At 37.5% G+C, this 20,465-nt stretch overlaps 1 protein-coding gene across 1 annotated transcript in view; it reads right to left on the reverse strand.

Moving 5' to 3' along the window:
* Positions 1-20,465, reverse strand: part of adamts3 (ADAM metallopeptidase with thrombospondin type 1 motif, 3) — a 139,325-nt gene that overhangs the window by 34,650 nt on the left and 84,210 nt on the right. Inside the window, exons 8-14 of the mRNA XM_063898319.1 lie at positions 20,352-20,457; positions 15,633-15,776; positions 13,205-13,337; positions 8,392-8,505; positions 5,095-5,240; positions 3,284-3,459; positions 560-693 (exon numbers count right to left, since the gene is read on the reverse strand). Coding sequence (XP_063754389.1) covers positions 560-693; positions 3,284-3,459; positions 5,095-5,240; positions 8,392-8,505; positions 13,205-13,337; positions 15,633-15,776; positions 20,352-20,457 — 953 coding nt within the window. The remainder of the gene's footprint in view (positions 1-559; positions 694-3,283; positions 3,460-5,094; positions 5,241-8,391; positions 8,506-13,204; positions 13,338-15,632; positions 15,777-20,351; positions 20,458-20,465) is intronic.

Genomic DNA, 20,465 nt, shown 5'->3' on the forward strand with positions numbered 1-20,465 from the left:
GACTTTCAACCCATGACCTGTATGTCTTCACTGATGTATTGCTACTTTAACTAAAGGTAATATCTTTTAATATTTTCTCACAACTCTTTTAACATGAGATGCAAGGCAATCGTTTTAAAGGGGCCCTATTATGCTTGTTTTCAGGTTCATATTTGTTTTTTGTGCCTCTACAAAAAACAAGCTTTAGTGTTCCTTGGGAGGGAACTTTGGGATTTTTGCCTTTGCAGACCATTTACATCCATAACCTATATTACACACTACAGGAAAGGGAAAACCCCCAAATAATTTGTAAACATTTGCGGTTTTATGACAATTAATTTCCAGATTCTTGTAGCTGTGACATACGTATTTCTGTTACCGAAATGAAAGACTTGCATCTTTGTATGACATTCTGCTTTGAATACTTTCAGTGAAGGGGAAATGTCAGGTTTTAGACTCCTGGATCTACGCAGCATGTGCAAAGTTAAAAAGGTTACTAATCAGCTTACCAACATCACGCTTGGTTACAGCTTGTCTACATTTTAATAGTGTGGTTAAGATAGATTAACCACATGCTTACCACACATTCTCCCCGTACGCAGATGCTGTAGGCGTCTTTGTAAGAGCATCGTGTCCCATCATGCACCAGCAACTTCATGTAGGCCACGTCTGATGTCTCCTTTGACTGGCAGTACAGGTGGCATCTCTTGTTAGCTACAGGAGGACACATTATTCAATTGTTGTAAAAGGCAAACTCCAACTTGAAAACACGAGTATTTTGAAAAACTTTCATAGATTTATGTGTTGTATTTACGCAAGTCCCAAAAACTTAAAAACATGAAATATGCCCCATTAGATCCAGACCTTCAAAGGGTAGAAGGGAACAATGAATCTTATTAAATATACATATGTTTACATTGGATTGTACCAGTTTATAGCTTGTTTTTCAAGTGGTTGGATTGACCTACATCATATTATTTTGCTGAAGAACTCAAAATGTCCCACTGCTTTTGCTGCAGAGATTACAACTATCTTGCGTTTTACACCCACAAACATGTTATGTGCAGGAACAATGATTGTTTAATGACAGGCATTGACAGGCAACCTCTCAGAGCAATAATGGCCAATTAGGAGTGGTCTACAGTATGTAACTTTACACAGCGAGATATGCACTGTAACTTGGCTACAGTAAAAACATATCTATAAAGGTTATGGTTATTAATCACAGGCATTGTTCTCGCAGTTTATGTACTTCTAAAACACAATGGGAGTTTCACAAATAGGAAGACAAACTCCTATAAATAAATAAACTCCTGAGCTCTGTGCCTTCACAACTTCATACCATTCATCTGTTTGCATCTCATATATTTATCTATTATAACAATAAACAGTATTTTACTTCACTGTAGAGCCTTTTATTTGACATTCTATTTTACTTGCATATAGTTAATTTTGCCCGAATATCTTTACACAAGTCAACATTTTCTTGCAATATCTAATTTCTACTTGCATTTTTTATTTATATATATATTATATACAGTCGCGGAAAAAATTAAGAGACCACTTCAGCATTATCAATTTATCTTGTTTTATTAGTTATAGGCATGCCTTTGATCTAAATTATTATTATTTTTTATTATCATTGTATTCTTTAAACTACTGACATGTTTTTCTCTGTGTTGGAATTCAACAGACACTGGAATGGCTGCCATACATGTAGAGATAAATAAGAAAAATGTATAAAAAATGAATTCATTAATTAATTAATGTTGCATCGTTGGAAGAGCCTGTGACTTAAGTGTTTCCATTGCACATCTACACTGTAGCTGTGCATAAGACAATCAAGCCTTTTGAACACAATAGGAGTTTTTGTAAATCCATCCTCACTCCAACTCTCTCTAACCTGACCAACTGCCTGACTGAAATAAAAAAATCCTGGATGCAATGTTACTACCTCCAACTCAACTGTAAGAAATTCTGCATACTCTTCATTGGTCCCAAATCCCCATCCAGAACCAAAAGTATCTATTAATAACTCCACTCTGTCTCCCTCCCTACACATGATCCGCAACCCTGGAGTGATTTTCGCCAGCAACCTAACCTTGGAAAACCAAATCAATTCTCTGCTGCTGAAAGCCTGATCCATGCTTTCATCTCATCCAGACCTCAATACTTTAGCAGCATCCTCTAACTCCAGTACATTCAGAACTCAATGCTCCCTCTGGAGGGAACTTTGGGATTTTAGGCTTTGCAGGCCATTTACATGCACACATCCTAAGGCACTACAGGAAAAGGAAAACCCCAAAAGCATAATAGGGCCCCTTTAACAAATTGTATCAGGTTGTTCATGTTTTTTTGTTGAATTAGATTCCCAGTTTTAGTAAAGAGCAGGAGCAGGAGACACCACGTGGTATCCTTATTAATGGGATTTTGGCTATAATGGTGATATTGCCATAATTTAGAATATTAATCATACAAGACAAGTATAAAAACCCTTCCTCCTTTATTACATCTCCATTTTCTCTGGATTGAAAATGAAAATAGATTCATATTCCTTGTCTTTATACCTTTCAAAGTGGATTAAAAAATATGCATACACTGTAAGCTGCATAGTTAAAGGGCTATTGCTGATTCATTCATGGTGTGGTATTAAAGGAAATTATAGGGCAAAGGCCAGAATAACCTCACTCTAAAATAATCAAATAACTTTGAATCAAAGGCCATTGATTTTCTATTGAACTTCATACCTGTGTTAACATACTGTACTCTCAATTATGCAGGAAAGCTCTTTAGCTTCCGTAGAACAATGGGTTCCTACTTAACATTCTCGCATCCCTCATAGGGTTTACTTTCCACATGACTGATTGGGGGGAAAAAAAAAACAATTTCAGTGCAGGAAGTCGGAAACTGCTCCATGGAGCGTAACCAGAAAAAAGAAAATTCTAATAAAGAGATTGAAAAAAGATCAATGTTTTATATGTGCATCATAAAGACCCATCATCTTTGCAAAATGGGGGGATTTTAAGCTTGGATGGCTTTAAACGCGTAGCTATAGTCAGATCAAAAAAATGAAAACAATGAAAGAAAGAAAATACAAAAATAAATGTTTTAAAAGTTAAGAAAATTGTCTGGTCTGTTTGGTAAAGTACCTTAAGGTTTTGAATTTACAATATGTTTCCTTCAGTTCTTGCTGTCAGAATGCAGTTTCCCTTCCCTTGTAGACTTTTCATTGTTCTTTATCGGCCTAGAAACTGAGCAGTCTTGCGTTAAAATTAAATTATCTTTTGACATTTTTCTGGCTTACTGTCAGGATGTTCGTAGGGCAGCCAATGGTGTTTGGCATTTTGGAACTCAAAGTGGGAGTTGCGGAGCTGGCACTGCTGGGCTCGGAAATCCTCAAAGTGCTTTGGGCAGTCGTCACTGTTGCAGAGCTGATACTCGTAGTTCACTCCTGGGCAGTCCTGGCCACCGTTGGAGGGCCTGCAGGGAGGCAATAGTAAGCAGTACTTTGAGACCACAATGTGAAAACTAAACTAAACTGCTAAACCCATAAATGGAAAATCACATAAAAATAATGTATAAAATGTATTGATTGCTATGTTCTCCAATACACTTGTATAACACTGTTATTACACCCATATCAAATATTGATTAACCCATATTACACCCTTTTAAACCATTATAGCACCCGCATTTCACCCATGCTACACCATTTTTAGATTCAAGGGTTTTATTATCATGTGCACAGTAGTAACAGTGTAGGTATGGCAATGAAAATCTTAGGTCCCAAGCTCTTCCAACAATGCAACATATTAAAGGACATAAGACAAAATAAGAAAATAAAAATAAAAATAGTGCAAAATAAAACAGAGTAGGATACAGTTGAATAAAATAGTGCGATACACCTGTATAACACCCTTATTATACACATATTTCCCATAAATTACACATAGACACAACCTGTCAAATGACTGTATCCCCCACGATATAGAACACATTTAATGATTAACAGTTGCATTTAACGCTTGCCATTATGTTTAACATTGCACCTGTCATGATCTGTCAGTGTTTCCTGTTTTATTTTGCAGGGAGTTTTGTAACCCCTTTGTCAGTTTTTACTTCATGTCTGTGCTTTCCCGCCTGTTTGATTACAGGATTTGCTTCACCTGATGCCCTTGAGTTTTCCTGCCCTCCCCAGCCGTGTCTTGTCCTTGTGTTAAGTTCTGCAAGTGTTTTAGTTCTGTTAGTGTTTGTCGTACTATGGAGAGTTCTGTCCAGTTCGCCTTGTCCTGCTGTGTTCTGCCTGGATTAATATCTATTAAAAGTATTTCCCTGCTCTGGCTCCACGTGACACACCTGTAGTTTGTACAAATACCTCTCAGCATCTTGTGGCGTTTTGGCACCTTTTACCACCATGATACACTACCTAAACAGTGTTGCTCTACTCTACTGTATATTTTCTTCTAGAAGTTGCTAAATTGTTTATTCGAACCCCAGTGTTATTTGATATGTAATTAATTATGATTGACTTTCTAGAATAGTTAAATCTGACAAAAAAAGTTTGCCTTTCTAAAGCTCTTAAGCAATTACAACAGAACAGTTTGTGTGCAGATTACACTTTTAACACTTTAGCGTTGATAATCAGTGAACAGGAGCAATTTATTGTTGGCTTAATGAGTAGTGTCTAGCTTAAGGTCTCCTTTATGAAGTTGTGATTTATTATATGCTCATACTGTACTTAAATAATTATATTTTCTAAAATGTCAAACCATTCCTTCAATATAAGGATCCTAAAACTCCTTGGTTACATTTAGGGGAACATCGTAGCCATGAGTAAAGTCAAAGAAACATCAACTAAAGAGAACATGCCTCATTTGAAGTGTTTGACGAATCAATGCTGTCCTTTTTGTGGTTAAGACAGCCTCAATTAAACCCATACTGTGAGTCCCTGTAGCTCAGTAGGCAGGGTACATTTAAGGTAATACACAAGGACATCTACTAACTTCAATTATCCAACAACACCCGCCAGCTAGAATCATCCTCCTCTTTTAGGTCTGCATTTTGTCATAATGTCTGACAGATTGAAACCATGTTATTGTTGTGTTTGTCACTCACGCTGGGGTGTTGCACTGACGGGTCCGGAAGCGAACTCCAGTACCACAGGAGCGGGAACAGGAGCCATATTTGCTCCAGGAGCCCCAGGCGCCATCTTGCTTGACCTGATTAGGATTCTTCCACATGCAGTGACCTTTGTAGCACCACTACAGAGGACGACAGGACACAGGGAAACATAACAGACTCAAATAACATATACAGCTCTGGAAAAATTAAAAGACCACTCCAAATCTCTCTTAAATTTGTATCTCTACATGTATGGCAGGCATTCCAGTGTCTGTTGAATTCCAACACAGATAAAAGGTGTCAGTATATAATACAATAAAATAAAATAAAAAATACTTTAACTCACAGACATACCTAAACATAATAAAACAAGAGAAAATGATAATGCTGAAGTGGTCTCTTAATTTTTTCCGTGGCTGTATTGAAAGCAGAATTGATGCAAAGTAATGGATTTTGTGACATCTTTTTAATTGCTAGAGGGTGGATGTGTTATTGGAATATACTAGGTAATGAGGTGAGTGCTGATAGCTTAAGGTATGACTGCTTGTCAAATAAATCAATAAAAATAATAAAGCTAACCATAATTACAGAGCAATAGAGAACATAAATAACCATTAAATGAATGATGGTTAATTAAATCAATAGAAATATAACATTTTGTGAAAAAAAAGACCAAAAACAAAAACAGTAGTATAGCTAATAATAATAATAATAATAATAATAATAATAATAATAATAATAATAATAATAATAATAATAATAATAGTAGGTACTTGCTACATCAACAAGTATAGTGCTGAAGCAAACCAATGTAATTACAATATGTGACATTTGTTTAATTGATACGGGATTGGTGTGTTATGGGATATGGTGTCAAGGGGCGAGTGCTGCTAGCTTTAGGCATGACTGTATATCCACTAAATCACTCGTGAGAATGTGAAAACAATTACAGAATAATGTAGCAAATAAACAACCCTAAAAGTAAAAATGGTGATATTGATTGAAAGGGGAAACATAAATAATGAGAAGAAATAGTAGATACTTGCTACATTAAGTAAGAAGTCTTAAATGACAGGAAGGTAATTGCATTATGGTAAAAGATAGGGTACTGTGTATTGTCGTATAGGTGTTAAATGATGATAGCTGCTAGTGTAGGGTTGGAGTGTTTTTGGCACAGAGACATTCATCTGCTTTTAGCTGGGATTTGTTCACAGACTGATTTAATGGGGTAATGAAAGCCGCCAGTGTGCGGCTTAGTGCTGATGTGAAATTATTTGTATTAAAAAAAGGTCTGCCATTGTGCGATGGCTATTGTCTTTATTGTTTTTTAGTGTTGTCATTGGATTTGGATGGGTGTCAGGATGACGGGGAGGTCCCTGAGCAGTCACTTGGAAAGAGGGATGCTGCGGCTCATTATCGGGGATCTCCTGTCAGCAGCTTGTTTCCAGAGGCAATGTGTAGTTTGCAGAGCGGAAATAATGTATGATGTGTTCATTGAGCAGTGTCAGCATGTATCCCATTTTTTTTGTTACATTTTGTGTTGGGTAATTTGAGTTCAGTAAATCCAGTTAAAGTGTATTAGCTGAATGTAAGCATCACCTTGTTAATTGTGAGCGTGAGTGTGAGTGTGAGTGTGAGTGTGAGTGTGAGTGTGAGTATGAGTGTGAGTGTGAGTGTGAGGGTGAGTGTGAGTGTGAGTGGGAGTGTGAGTGTGAGTCTGAGTGTGAGTGAACGGAAAGAGAAACTCCGCAGCAGGGTCTCATCTGGTGAGAAATGTTCCCAAAAGTGAACAATGAGCGGTAGCCCATTGTTTTTCACAATCATATGTCATTGTTAGGCTGACGCTGTGGTTTTGCATTTGACATGCCACTACGTCTGCCAAAAGACTGCTGTATTATTATTTCTTCTAAGGAGTTAAGTTTTTGGCTCAGTTTGTCTGTTCACTAGTTTGACGAAATTAGATACAAGAGAAAAACCTTGAAATTGCTCAAAGGGTGTAGCATGGGCTAAGGAAGAAGAGCACACATACACACATTTGGTTTAACTTTCAATCATTGAAAGAAAGTACAATTGGGAAACGTCACAATCATCTCAAAATGAGTTCTCGACTAAGAACATTTTTGTTTAGCAAGCTAGGACAAAAACCCGGAAACAGATATCCATGTTTTATTAAAATGCTCTGAGCAATCGCATCTAACTCATCTTATAAGTACAGTATTTTCCGGACTACAAGGCGCACCTGAATATTAGCCGCACAAGCTAAAATTAGGGGGAAAATCCTGTTTTGTTCATACATTAGCCGCACCAGACTAAAAGCCGCAGGTGTTTTAATGTTTAATTACCATATGTAAGAGAATATGTCGTCTGCGCCCTGATGGACAGTCCTTTTCGTTTCATAAATCTGTGACACCAGGATGGTCCACCTCTGAAATTTTCTATCTTCATTTCGGTGGCGACTGTTTTGGCTTTCAGTCGGATCTGCACAGTTGAAACACCTCGCCCGTTTGCTCTCTGTGTGTTCACCCAGTCTTCAATAAAGTCTTCAAGTTTGGGCCATCTGCTTTTATTACCTCTGAAAGCTTTTTTCGTCTTTTTGGACTGAGCCAGTTCTTCACGCTGGCGTCTCCAACGTCTCACCATTGATTCGTTTATACCAAGGGTAAGTGCAGCAGCTCTATTTCCCTCGTGGAGAGCCAAATCGACTGCCTTTAATTTAAAAGCTGCATCATATGCATTTCTTTTGTTTGCCATAATGAGGGTTTGTGGATGAAAGCTTCCTTTGCTCCTGTAATACTCGTCTTGCTCTTGCTAATCTAGTGTCTTTTTCGCGCTAATTCGTACGTCACTACTTTGCCTGGCGGACGTACATGTGACCAACATACCACTCTTTTCCCCCGTGACTGTGTGTCTGATCACATGCCCTTTCCGCCAGACAAAGTAGTGCCGTACAACAGCGGAACAAACCAAAACAAAACCTCTTACGATATCACAAAAACCATGAAAAATCCATAGAAAAGCCGCACCGGACTATAAGGGTTCAAAGCGTGTGCAAAAAGTAGCGGCTTATAGACTGGAAATTACGGTAGTGTCCTTGTTTCCACAATATGACTAGAAGCTCATGAATAAAAACGGAGATAGGAGGCTGTTCAAGAAGCATTTGAATTCACCACTGGCATTAGGCAAAAGCCTGCATTCTGTGATTGCCATTCTAGTCTTTTCTCCACGTCCAGACACCTTTTTCTTGGTTCTCCAAACACGTTTGGCCATGTAGCACTGCATAGACAAACTTACTTTTCCAGGAGAACACTCAGTCCCATCGAGAGGCGGCCCCTTCTTGGTTTTGCAGAAGTACGGGTTGTCCGGGTGACTGCACCACAGCTGTTTACATGGGTCAAATGTACGGAACTGAAACACAAAGAAGAGGGAAATAGTGTGTGAAGTTAAGTGAGCTGAACATTTAGAGTCTGACGCACATGAAAAGCTTCACTCCTAAGCTGGTTTTATATTATATTTTAGGCGTAAGTGATCAGTTTTTGGTTAAGATTTGTATAGGAATTTGCAACCTCATGCCTTATTATGTTTTGTTGCACAATCAGGTTGGAGGACCTCATGAACCATCTGTCAAAAACGTTTTACTCTTTTTGTGCATGTTGATCTAGGGTTTCTTTTAGGTCTTCTAGCTCCTATTAGTAAACCCTGCATTCTTTTAATGACAACTATTTCTTGATACCATACTGTATCTGCTTATAGCAACTTCTATATGGTATAGTTCTCAGTAAGGATGGTGAATATGTAATGGTGACTGGTGGAAATTCTGCACCTGAGCTGTTTACATGGGTCAAATGTAGGAAACTGAAACCGAGTGAAGTTGATTGAGCTAGAACTGTTAATGTAAAACAAGCGTGTAACACATAGCGATGACCAATGTTTTGTGTTAATATGGTGGAAGATGATTTTTTATACGTATATAAAAAAACAGGTTGTTGTGAAGTATACAAGATATGAGGTGTTAAGTATCCCAGACACACTCTTCTATATCTGATAGACAGCTGACACCCAAGAGTTACAAGGTCCACTGTCGGGCACTCAAGTTTAGAGGAGTTTGGATGTGTTTCTTCCCTTCAAGTATATATTTTTTTAGAGGAAGGATTAGAACAGATTGGACTCAACGAGAGAACTCAAAAAAAGGGATCCGTGTAAGTGCTTGGTCCCTCTGTCTCTCTATCTTGAAGCTCCTCTCATCTGCACGGTATTCAAGCCGGAGATCAGATTACTACCAGAATTTTTATGAGATTACTTTTATTCATATATTCAATAGGTTTAAAATACTCATATTTTTCAATTTTTAAAATGTGCGCTATGGATGAGAAACGCTGAAAAATGGAAAAGCATTTTAATCTTTCCTTTATTATGGTATTGATGTGCATACTCTCCTATATGTGTGTGATTACATTCCCCAATTTTCACTTTCCTGTTTAACCTTCGACTGCTGCGGCAAATATAGAATTTTTCTTCGTCTGATCTTCTAATACTGCAAAACTGTTTAATTTAAAAGGTAATACGATTATAAATAACTATCTCAGTCCAATACATTGTGAAAAATTCACCCCATTTTTTTGTTTTAATTGGATGAATCATACTTGTCTCGTTCTTAATGGCAACGCACAGGCACGGAAAAACCCACATTAGTTTGTAAGCCTTTTCTCCAGTAGTGGCGTGCTGGCACCTGTGGGGGTTTTAACACCGTTGAATCTATCCTAACGCTGTGCTATCGTTCTTCATACAAGGATCCATCTTCTTTGCTTTCTGCTTTGCGGATCTGCACATCCAGCTGTGTCCTCTTCTATCGCACAAACAGGGGCGGTAGTAGCTGAGTCTGTAGGGACTGAGCTTGGGAACTCAAGAGTCTGGAATGGTAGCGAGAGGTGCCACTTCAAACACCAAACTGCTCCCTGGTGCCGGAAAACCTGGCAACGTCTTCGCTTTGGCACGTCTCTATAAAATGCATGGGTCTATGTGTAACGTGAATTCAAAAAAAATAAAAATGAAACTATGAATTCCCTTCAGGGATCAACAAAGGTTTATTTATTTTCCTGTCGGGTTAGATGACATTATGAACCCTGCGGCAAATTACCAAAAAATTGTTGTTTTTGGATCAGGACAGATTGTATGCCTGACTTCTTTTTTTTTGCCACATAGAATGCTCATTTTAGAAAACACTGGAACATTTGAATAAAAATAATTTCTTGGTACCATATCTGCTGACAGAAAATACTATATGGTATTTCCAGTAGGAACATAGGTTCAGATGCATACAGATAGCATATCAAGGCCCGATAATTGTTCATTTCACCAAGATTGGCATCACATATTTCTATCCACTTCCTCTGCCCATCTCATTTAATATGACTTAATAGAAAGAAATTAAACACTCGCACATTTGAATCCTACAGCGATTAATTCTACTCTGTGGACATGTCTGCAGAAACCATGTCTTCTGTTCCAATCTTGTTAATCTCTTGGGCTTTTAAACAAAGAAAAACATTATTTGGCAATACAAAAATAATCCCTGGGGCTCTCCTGACACACAGAGGCTACTATTACTCTGATTGCAGCTCTGTCTTGTTCTCTTTATACTAAGTGCCAGTGTGGGAAGCTGCCCGCTCCAACAGCTTACGTGTGCTGGTCACTTCAGGCTAACTAGGGGGGCAAGCATCAGTTGTTAAAAAATTGTAGATGTTATATTTTGGACACAGCAAAAAAATACATTTGATCACTGCTTCTCGTAAAAAATCACCCTAACAATTTTATGATGCTGTTTGAGTCGTTGCTTGGCCTCAGTACAGTTGAAAGAAAGTTGTAAATAGAAAATGTGATTATAACTTCCATACTTAAAATTAGCGCCCATCATATTTTATTCAGACCTGTTTTAGGTTTCAATATCTTTTTCATACTGTAAACATGTTTTAAGTATTCCAACAATACTTCCAGAGGTGGATGCAAACAAGATAACTATACTTATTTGGCAAATCCTTCATAAGATGGCAATGGCTAAGTGACATGTTCTGTTTGCGAGTTTTATAGAAATGGATGTATCTTTTGGTAAAGACAGCTCCATTTTTCATTTTTTAATATGTATTTTTAGCCTCAACATTTTGCTAGAACCCAGTCCCCCTAATTCCCCAAAACTAAACCCCCAGAAGGTGTAGAGTAAGTGCTTCTTATGCATCTTATCTCCAGTGGATGAGTATATCACTAACAAGATCAGAGCTGATTAGGTTAATAAACTGCAGATTATCTTTTTGGATGATTTCTGGGAAGAAGCCCTCAGCTTGCTGTCAACTTTGATTTGCTTCTGTGTCTGTGACTTCTTAATCTAATTCAATGTTTAACTTCCCCATCTTCCATATGTGCCATACTATTTTAATGTCATTGAACAGGAATGTGGGGTGGGATTTATCAGGTGGGCTTGTCGGTGTTGTTGTTTGAGGGAAGGGGGGCCTCGGATAAGAATTTTGCAATTGTAAATGTAAAGAAAACTGTTATACTAATCTTTTGCGGAAATAACACATTTGAGTAGAAGATCTCAAGCGAATGACTGACTTATTTAAGCAGGAATCTTTATTTTAAGCTAATATTCACCATAAAAAATACTAAGGATGTAAAAATCCAGTGTAGTCGAGATGGATGGACGTACTATTCAATTGCAATATGGTGTGTTAAATCTCTGAATAGCAAATATAGAATTATGCTAGATCTACATTATCATGTTGTGTTTAAAAGTGTTTTTGCCAAGGAACTAAAATAAATACCCCATAAAATAAAATGTCAAAAGTACAGATAAATAGCTGGCTGCATGGCACCAGAATTGAAAGTGGAATGACTTGTAGCCCAAATCCTGGTTTCACCCACAATAAGAGCACTACAGCGGCAGAGCTAACACTTTAGTTTAGTACCCCTTGTGTGGTTTAATTTGCCAGCCCTCAACATTTCTAAATGATGAGTGCTACTGATCTCAGTAGTAAGTGATCATTGTGATACAGTGTTTTCCCACAGTTTTTAGGGTATTTCTGTTACCATCTGACACGATAGTAGTAGTGTAATATTATGGTCGGATAAACCTGTTAATAGATTATATGATTTTGTTGTCTTTTCGGGTCTGTTTGTGAACATTAAGCCAATTTGTGTTTGAGTCGAGTGAGTGATGCAGGTGGGTCCGAGAACCAACTGGGTGAGATTACATTTATCTGTTATGTCTTTACGTTTTTTCCGGTCTGAGTTCTTTTCCCAGTTTATATTAAAATCACCCATTAGAATGAGTTATTTTCTGTCTTCACATTGTTTCAACATTTTATGTAGTTGATCATAAAAAGCACTGCTTGATGAAGGGGGACGATACAGGCAAATTAAGATAAATGACATTTCAGGGGATAGCCAAGCTTTCAGTCCAATGCATTCCATCTCTAATACAGGTGACCTGTCGATCAGATTACATTTGATTGTCTCTTTCACATAGATTAACACCCCTCCCCCTCGCCCTTTGACTCTGTCCTTTCTGAAAACATTATAACCAGGGACATTGACAGCTGAAAATAATAATTCACAAGTGTTTTGCAAGTTGACATAACTTTTTTGTTTTTTAAGCTATGCAACATCAAGGTTCTAATTAGCATTTTTACCCCTGACTTTGATAGAAATGTGATATTAATATCAAGCTTGTGTAGATCAAGGTAATTGGATGAAAAAAAGACTCATTGACTGCATAATATAGTAACAGAATATTAATCACCACGCTGTCTGCAGATAGCAAACAGGTGCAACTGTAAGCAGATGTCTGTTTGAAGTGCTCCATAATCTAGCATCTGATTTTGCTTGGCGGAATCAGCTGATATTTGAAAGTCAGTTTCTCTGAAGACTGCAATCATCATCTCCTGTGCGACTTTCTGTAGAGCATCAGCAGATCTAATCTGCTTTTCTCGTCTAAAGTACCTCTCTCTTTTTTTTACATTTTGGAGAGTAATTTGTTTCCTCTTACACACAAAGTTTTTGGGACTAAATACACACTATTCAGTCCTCCAAATGGTAACCTGAGGGCAGTACTCACTGAGGTGCAGATCTTATAGCCCACTCCAAAGTCAAATCGACACTGCTCATCCATCGAGTAGTTGATGCCGGGAAGTTCAGGCAGTTGAGGCCAGTCATGTTTGAAGGGGTCATCCAAAAGACAGTCGTACGTGCTTTCAGGAAAGAAGAGGTGACATCAAAGTCAAGCACTGAAAAGTACATCAATATTGCCATCATTATTTAGACAATAAATCATTTTTCTAGATGGATTTGTCTACTGGGGCCTTGAAATACTTAAACCACATGTCCAAATGGACATACAGTATATTAGAGTCCAACCTTTTTCCATAAATGATATGCTCCAGTTTAAAATGTGCTCTGTTCCTTTGATACATTTGGCATACAATTCCACAGCATTAAACCAATAAGTGCAATAACACACAGTCTCTAAGTAGAGCTGCAACTAGCGGTGGATAATGTGGGCATAAATCAAATACAGTGTTAAGATTTTATTTAAATCACAGTAACAGTTTCCCACTTTACAGTCATTGCAAGATTGTTAAAGATGTTAAACTCAAAACAGTAAAACTAAAATTATTTCAAAATAGACTTGTTAAAGACTTTTTAGGCTAACAAGTGCAAATAAATTGTAGCCGTACTGCATATTACAAATCATAGGCATGTGTATTTAAAAGACCTGAAAGTATACTAAAATGAAAATGTTTTGCTCATTTTACATTTTAAACAGGTGAGAAAATACTTTGTAGATTTTTGTTGATAAAATAAATAGACTACAAATCAGATTAACTTGCCCACAAAGTGGGTTGCCGACATAAAATGCAAGTGTGTGATCTGGCGAGATCACCTGAGAATCAAGAGATCACGTGATAAAAGCTAACGTGGTAGAAACGGTTTTATAGAATCACACATAACTAACGTTGCACTATACATTGCAATTGTTTCCTCTATTGATTGGTAAAATCACTTGTTTTGTGTGACATACAACAACAAATAAAAACAAAGACATCTAACTTGCCAATTTTTGGGAATTGACTAAGCAAAATGTTTTATTTAATACATTTAGCTGATTATCAACATGTTTGTGTAGACAGACTGAGTGATAATTTAACTCTTTGCTTCTGGTTTCCACAGAATACAATTCATGAAAACAACACAGTCCTGTCATACTCAAAAGTTTAGTCTCAAATTATCAAAACGACTTTTATATTAAACTCCAAACTTGGAGTGCAGATGTTTCAAATTAAAAGCCTCCCAGAAACTCAAACTCCTGCAGATGTTTTACAATCAAAGCCTACACGCTGCCTTTGATTGTAAAACGTTGGCAGGAGGTGTTTTTTCAACAGTAATGCAAAGTTGGCAGACTAAAAGCCTCAGATCAGCTCAGTGTTTATTTTGACAGGACTGCTGATAGACAATAAAGTAAGATCTGCAGACATGAATTTACGTAAAATGTATAATGTGGGCCATTGTTGTTAAGGTAATGCATCCCCATTTAGGCATATTACCAATTTATTGCGAATCGGACATTATGGAATACTTTAATTTGAGAATTTACTGTATGTTCCATGCTCTAAGTGAATAGCAAAGTATCCTACAAGTTAGCATTTTGCTTTTCTGCGGCTTTTAATTACTCAATTGTTTCGAACATACAGATTGAACAATGACAGATTTGCACCTGTATTTCAGTTTGACAGAGGACATACTTTGTTGCATGTGGCCAGGTGGGGAAAGGTGCCCCAGCTGCAGTATGCCATCATGGCCGCCTTTTGTTTAACAGACAAATGGTATGTTCCTTTTTATAATTGATAAATGAGCACCTCACACATGTGTGTACAGCTGTCCACCCAAGCTTTCTTTTTCCATATCAGAACCAAAGCTATATCATCCAACATCATCACAAAGCATTAACACCTTTAACACCATTTATGGATTTATTGCTGCAATGGATCCAATTAAAATAGCCGGGAGCTGCTCAATAAAAACAGTGTGCTGATTGATTTCACAATGCCATTATCGTGTCTTTTACTTCGCTGTCAATAGTTGAACTTTTCCCTGTTAGGAATAGATTTTTGTGCAGCTGAGTAAAAAACTCATTGCCCCTGTCACTGTTTGGAGATGGCATGATACTTTTGGATGACGAAAAATGGGTTCAAACAATGTATCAACTCAAAACTGCAAAATATATCAGCACTTTATAAATAAATGAATGGTCATGATTTGACATGAATTTGGCTTATATTCATGCCCATCATAATCATGGCAACCACTCGCATGACAGATTTTCGGGCTTTTTTTTTTTTTTAAAGCAGATTTAAAATATTTTTCTAGCATTTAAACATGCATTTTTTCCCCCCTGATAGAGGTTGGAGTTCTCTGAGTGCTTTCCTAATTTAGAAGACATGCACTTTTCATCAATCTGTTAATGTAAACTGCCTACATGGACTCACTGGATGTATCTTTTCAGTTCCTGTCCGCTGCACATGGACCAGTGGTATCGATGGAAGGCTGCCTGCACCAGAGGAGCCATCACACTTCCCATCGCCGTTTCGTCCCCACAGCGGTTGCCTTGGCCATCGTGCTCCATGCCCAGCCTTTTCCCAAAGAGAGACACAAGAAAATAATTACAGAACTGGAGATTATCAAGATTGACCAATGGCCAAGGAGTTTTATGTAAATATGCTCCTCTAACACTTTCTACACATTGGTGGCCAGAAGTGGAAAACAAACTAAGTCACTCGAATAGTTTATTGTTAAAAACACATAACTTAAATGTGAAACTCTTTAGTGTGGCGAAATATTTTCTGTCATTTTCTTTTTTTCTGCAGCAGGTGGATGTTTGAAACCTTGTCACAATGTAGCCTGAGGGCTTTTGACATCTCCAAAGGTAAAACTGTGCACCCTTTAAGAACGATAAAAGTTTATAGACGCGCACATAGTTTATTAAATATTACACTGTAACTAAATCCGTTCATAATAATATGAGGCCACATTTGACCTACAATTCACAATTAATAGATTTTATCATGTCACATTTCAGCCAGTGGAACTTCTTTTCAGTATTGCATTAAAAAACACTTAGTACTTAGTAACAGTAAAAAGTCACCTATAAAGTATCACACAAATATTGACTAACATGCCCTGATTTTGTTTTACCAGGTCAAACGTAATACTCATAAATACCAAAAATTGGCATTCAGAACATCTATTCGCAAAAGATATTTGTCTGCAAAACTACTTCTTAAAATGTAAATAATGCATTGCAACACTTAACCTCGGAGGTGTTTATGCAATGCAGGCCAAAAGGTTCTCTTGTCTTCTCCAAATCCTCTACAAACCCATACTCAGAGTAAGTCCGACTGAATTAACCTGGGGGTTTTGGTTGAACTCATTATTTGTTTAAGAATTGCTTTTGAAATTATGTGCATATATTTAAGAGTGGATTGTAGAGAGGATTGGAAATGCAATGAGACAGTTGTATAGGTGTCACAATCACAATTGTTGTTTGTGATTGGCAGTAAATCCCAAGCAGATGGTTGAATGAATATATTAGAAATGTTTGAACAGCTATCAAACTTAACTGGCAACATTGCAGAAGTGATAGTAATAGCTGCGAGTTTCTGATGAGATGTTTGAAAAAGTTTTTACCAGCAGATGTAGATTTGTATTGCTCTATCACACAACTTCATCCCATTCATTCAGGGGTTGGAATATAGTGGTATAAAGTTTGGCAATGTATTCCACTTCCTTCTAAAAGAAACTGCTTGGGGAACTCAGGGCATTCAAAGGCCAAATGAGATATAAGCCCTCCAGTCTGGGTCTACATATCTCTGGTAGTTGGATGAGCCCAGAGAGGGCCAAAGTCAAGGATATTATATTAATGCACTCTCAATGTTACTGCAGGTGTCAATCGGGCACATCTCCAATTACAATATCGCAAAAAAACATTTCACAACCAAATTCCTGAACGTTTTATGGATAAAATCTAACTATCTACCAGCATGTTACCAGCCCCATCTCCACGAGGATTGAGCGAACATCATCCATTGATTATGACCATGATGTCTGAGAAATGTTAGAATAAACTTGTGTGGTCATTATTTTGGGATTGATTGATAAAGTTGCATTGGATTCAAGTTTTTATTTTCAGCGGGACAATATAGTGGAGAGGGTTGCAGTATTGATGGATGTAGTTGAAATGTAGAGCTAGATATCATCGGCATAGCAGTGGAAATGCAGGCCAGGGCATATGTTGTGATGGGGGAGAAACTAGAAGATCAAGAGAGGACCAATCACTAAACCCTGGGGGACGCCTTGGGACAGGGGAACAGGTGCAGTTGTTAATTTTGATGAACTGTTGTCAGTTTGTGGGGAAAGCTTGGAGAGAGCAATGCCGGGGAAAAGGATGGTAGTAATTGATGGTGGCGAAAGCGAAAGTTAGGTCAAAGAGCATGAGGATTCTGAGGTGTCCAGAGTCTGAGGAGAGGAGGAGGGCTGATTCAGTGCTGTGTTGTGTGCAAAGACTGATTAGGAGGATTGACATAGGTTGTTTGAGTTGAGGAGGGTTTTCAGTTGGTCGGAGACTACATGTTCCAGTATTTGAGACAGAGAGGGCAGATTGGTAATGTGCCAGGATTGAAAATGTTGTTATAAAACATTACAAAACAGAGAAAAATAACTTTGAAATAAATAGAAAATTCCTACAAATGTCTCAATGTTCTGCTATGCTTTGATGAAAAAAGCACTTCATATAAACTTTATAATTCAAAACTCACTGAAGAAATTATGATGCAAACCGTTTATTATGTATATGTTATGATGTACACAGTGTATTGATATCTGCAGCAAAATGGTTTAAGAGAAACAACATTTTCCTGTTTTTCAAAAATAATCCAATCCAGTGGACTTTGTTGTTACGTGAATTTACAAAGTCAGAAATGTAACTGTTTTTAATATTAATAAACGGACAATAAACAGCCTTAAAAGGCTAGAAAAGTGCTTAATAAAGAAGACGGATGGTACAGTAGGTACTCCTTTTAGTTTGGTCAGTCTCTACTGCAGGCGGCTCCAGTGGGTTTTGGCAATCTTTTTGCATCATTGGCCAGGGTTATTTTTTTCACACACAGATTTTGCTTACACATTTTTAAAATATTCTCTGTTATCACCCAACCTACAACACTTCACAGCATGGATGAACAAGAAAAACCTAAAAAAAAAAGAAGTTTGAATAGAAACGGATGGGTCCGTTTTGCACTGCTGTACATTCTGTGCTGCCCTTGCTGTGAATAAGAGGTCATGTTCTGCCAACACATAGTAAGCATCAATTAACACTTCAGTAGATGTCAGCAGATGAGGCGTCAATACTGTATGTTCCAGTGTCACCAACACAACTCCTATTGAGTTATTTTTTACACACACGTTTAAAAGCATGAAGAGCTTTTATATCAGCTCTATTTGAAATGTAGATTGTTTTTGTGATGCAAATGTTTGCCAGTGAGAAAAAAAACTATGAATAGAAAAAAAGCATAAAACACATTTTTTTTTCTTCCCGTTTCAAAGTTTTCGCTTTTGACAACAAGTCACCACATCTGCTGTTCAAAGCCAATGATGTGTTTTAAATAGGCAAGAAAAAAAACAACTAAGTGGACTTTCTTGAATTATCTTTCACACTTCACTTTTCAAGGAGAAATAAAGATGCCGTTACGCTCAGATTACAGAGCCACGGGCTTGTTGTTTTATAATGGTCATAAATACATCAATATTAGTTGATGTTTTGCTTGGAACAAAAAAACAGTACTGATTCTAAGTTGACCGTACAAAAAACCTCCCATAAATGTTTCTAGAATTCAATTTACCCCTGACAGCAGCTGAGTGCCTGTACAGTGGAGCTCCTGGTTTCTACTTTGTTTTCATATCTTTTTCTCCTCAGGAAAAGTGTATTGATCCCTGTAGATGAAACCCTCGGTTCACTTGGCCCCAGGGTCAGATGCAGTGCAACAACCGTGACGAAGGATTCAATGTTTCACTAGGGGACATTTCATCAGGACGGGTCTTTGCCGTCATAGCTTGTTGACTCAGCTGCTTCTCGTTTCTCACTCTGACATCTTGCTTCCAATTTTTTAAATAATTTCAATTTCAACAAGATCAAACAATAAAGTAATAATTCAAAAACCTGCTGTTGGTGTTCAGATCGGCTGAATCTGAACATACAGAGGAAGGTATAGAGCTGTTCTACAAACTCTGAGATAAAATCCCTCAAAGTCCAACTGATATCAGGTTCATTCATACCTTTTTGAAGTTAATATAAATGTCAACATGATTTTTTACATACTATATTGTAAATATTTTTTTTATTAAAATAAATTAAAAGTTATTTATAAAGAATGAAATAATCAGAAGTTATCTTTTTAGTCATAGCCAACTGGAGGGACATTTTGTTGAATGAATGAACCTTGAATGTTGGTTTTTAACTCAATGCTTGATAAAAATATGGATAAGACAAAGAGAGACTATGAATTGAATGTAGAGCACTTCAGTAGCAAACACTAAGTGATTTCAGACACAGCCTGCATTAAACTCTCTTAATATATCCACATTCATTCGTAATTTCCACTATTCTTTCTGTCTCTTTGTCTTTTTTTCCACGTGAATAGGCAAGGGAAATTACATCTTCAGGTCCTAAAAGATTTTCATTCCAGCAGGAATAGTGACATGTCTCCAAATAAAGTTACCATTTTGATCAGTTCGTTGTTGTGCGTATTTCTGGAGTAGAATTATTTGCGGTCTTTAAATATTTTTCCAGTTCTGTTTGCCAAATGTGTGTGTGAGTCACAAGAAGTAGTATTGCTATGATCTAGACTTCAAGAGTGAAAAATGTTGTAGGAAGTATGGGTTATGTACGAGATGTATTCAAGGGTAGGTTAAGAAAAAAAGGGGACAAACAGTGTCTGAGGATGTTAAGGTCCAGTCTGCTTAATGTAAAGGCCACCCATGTCAGTCAATACAGAGATCCCAGGGAAGCAGAGACCCGGGAGACATTCACACTTGACATGTGAGGCTGTGGTATTCAGCAGAGGGAGAATTACTTCCCTTCCCTTCCATCACAACAAAGCGTACCCTTACAAAAACACCTACGTGGACAGAGAAGAAAAAACATAACAGGAACCTACACATGTCCGGTCTCGTGAGCCACAACAAAGGCAGAAGAGAAGCCGTCTTCATGGTTGAGGGTGCAGCTCCGGACTGGGTGGCACATTCCTGTGACTGGAGCATAACCTGAAAGA

Source organism: Eleginops maclovinus, chromosome 12, assembly GCF_036324505.1.
Source record: "Eleginops maclovinus isolate JMC-PN-2008 ecotype Puerto Natales chromosome 12, JC_Emac_rtc_rv5, whole genome shotgun sequence".
NCBI lineage: Eukaryota > Metazoa > Chordata > Actinopteri > Perciformes > Eleginopidae > Eleginops > Eleginops maclovinus.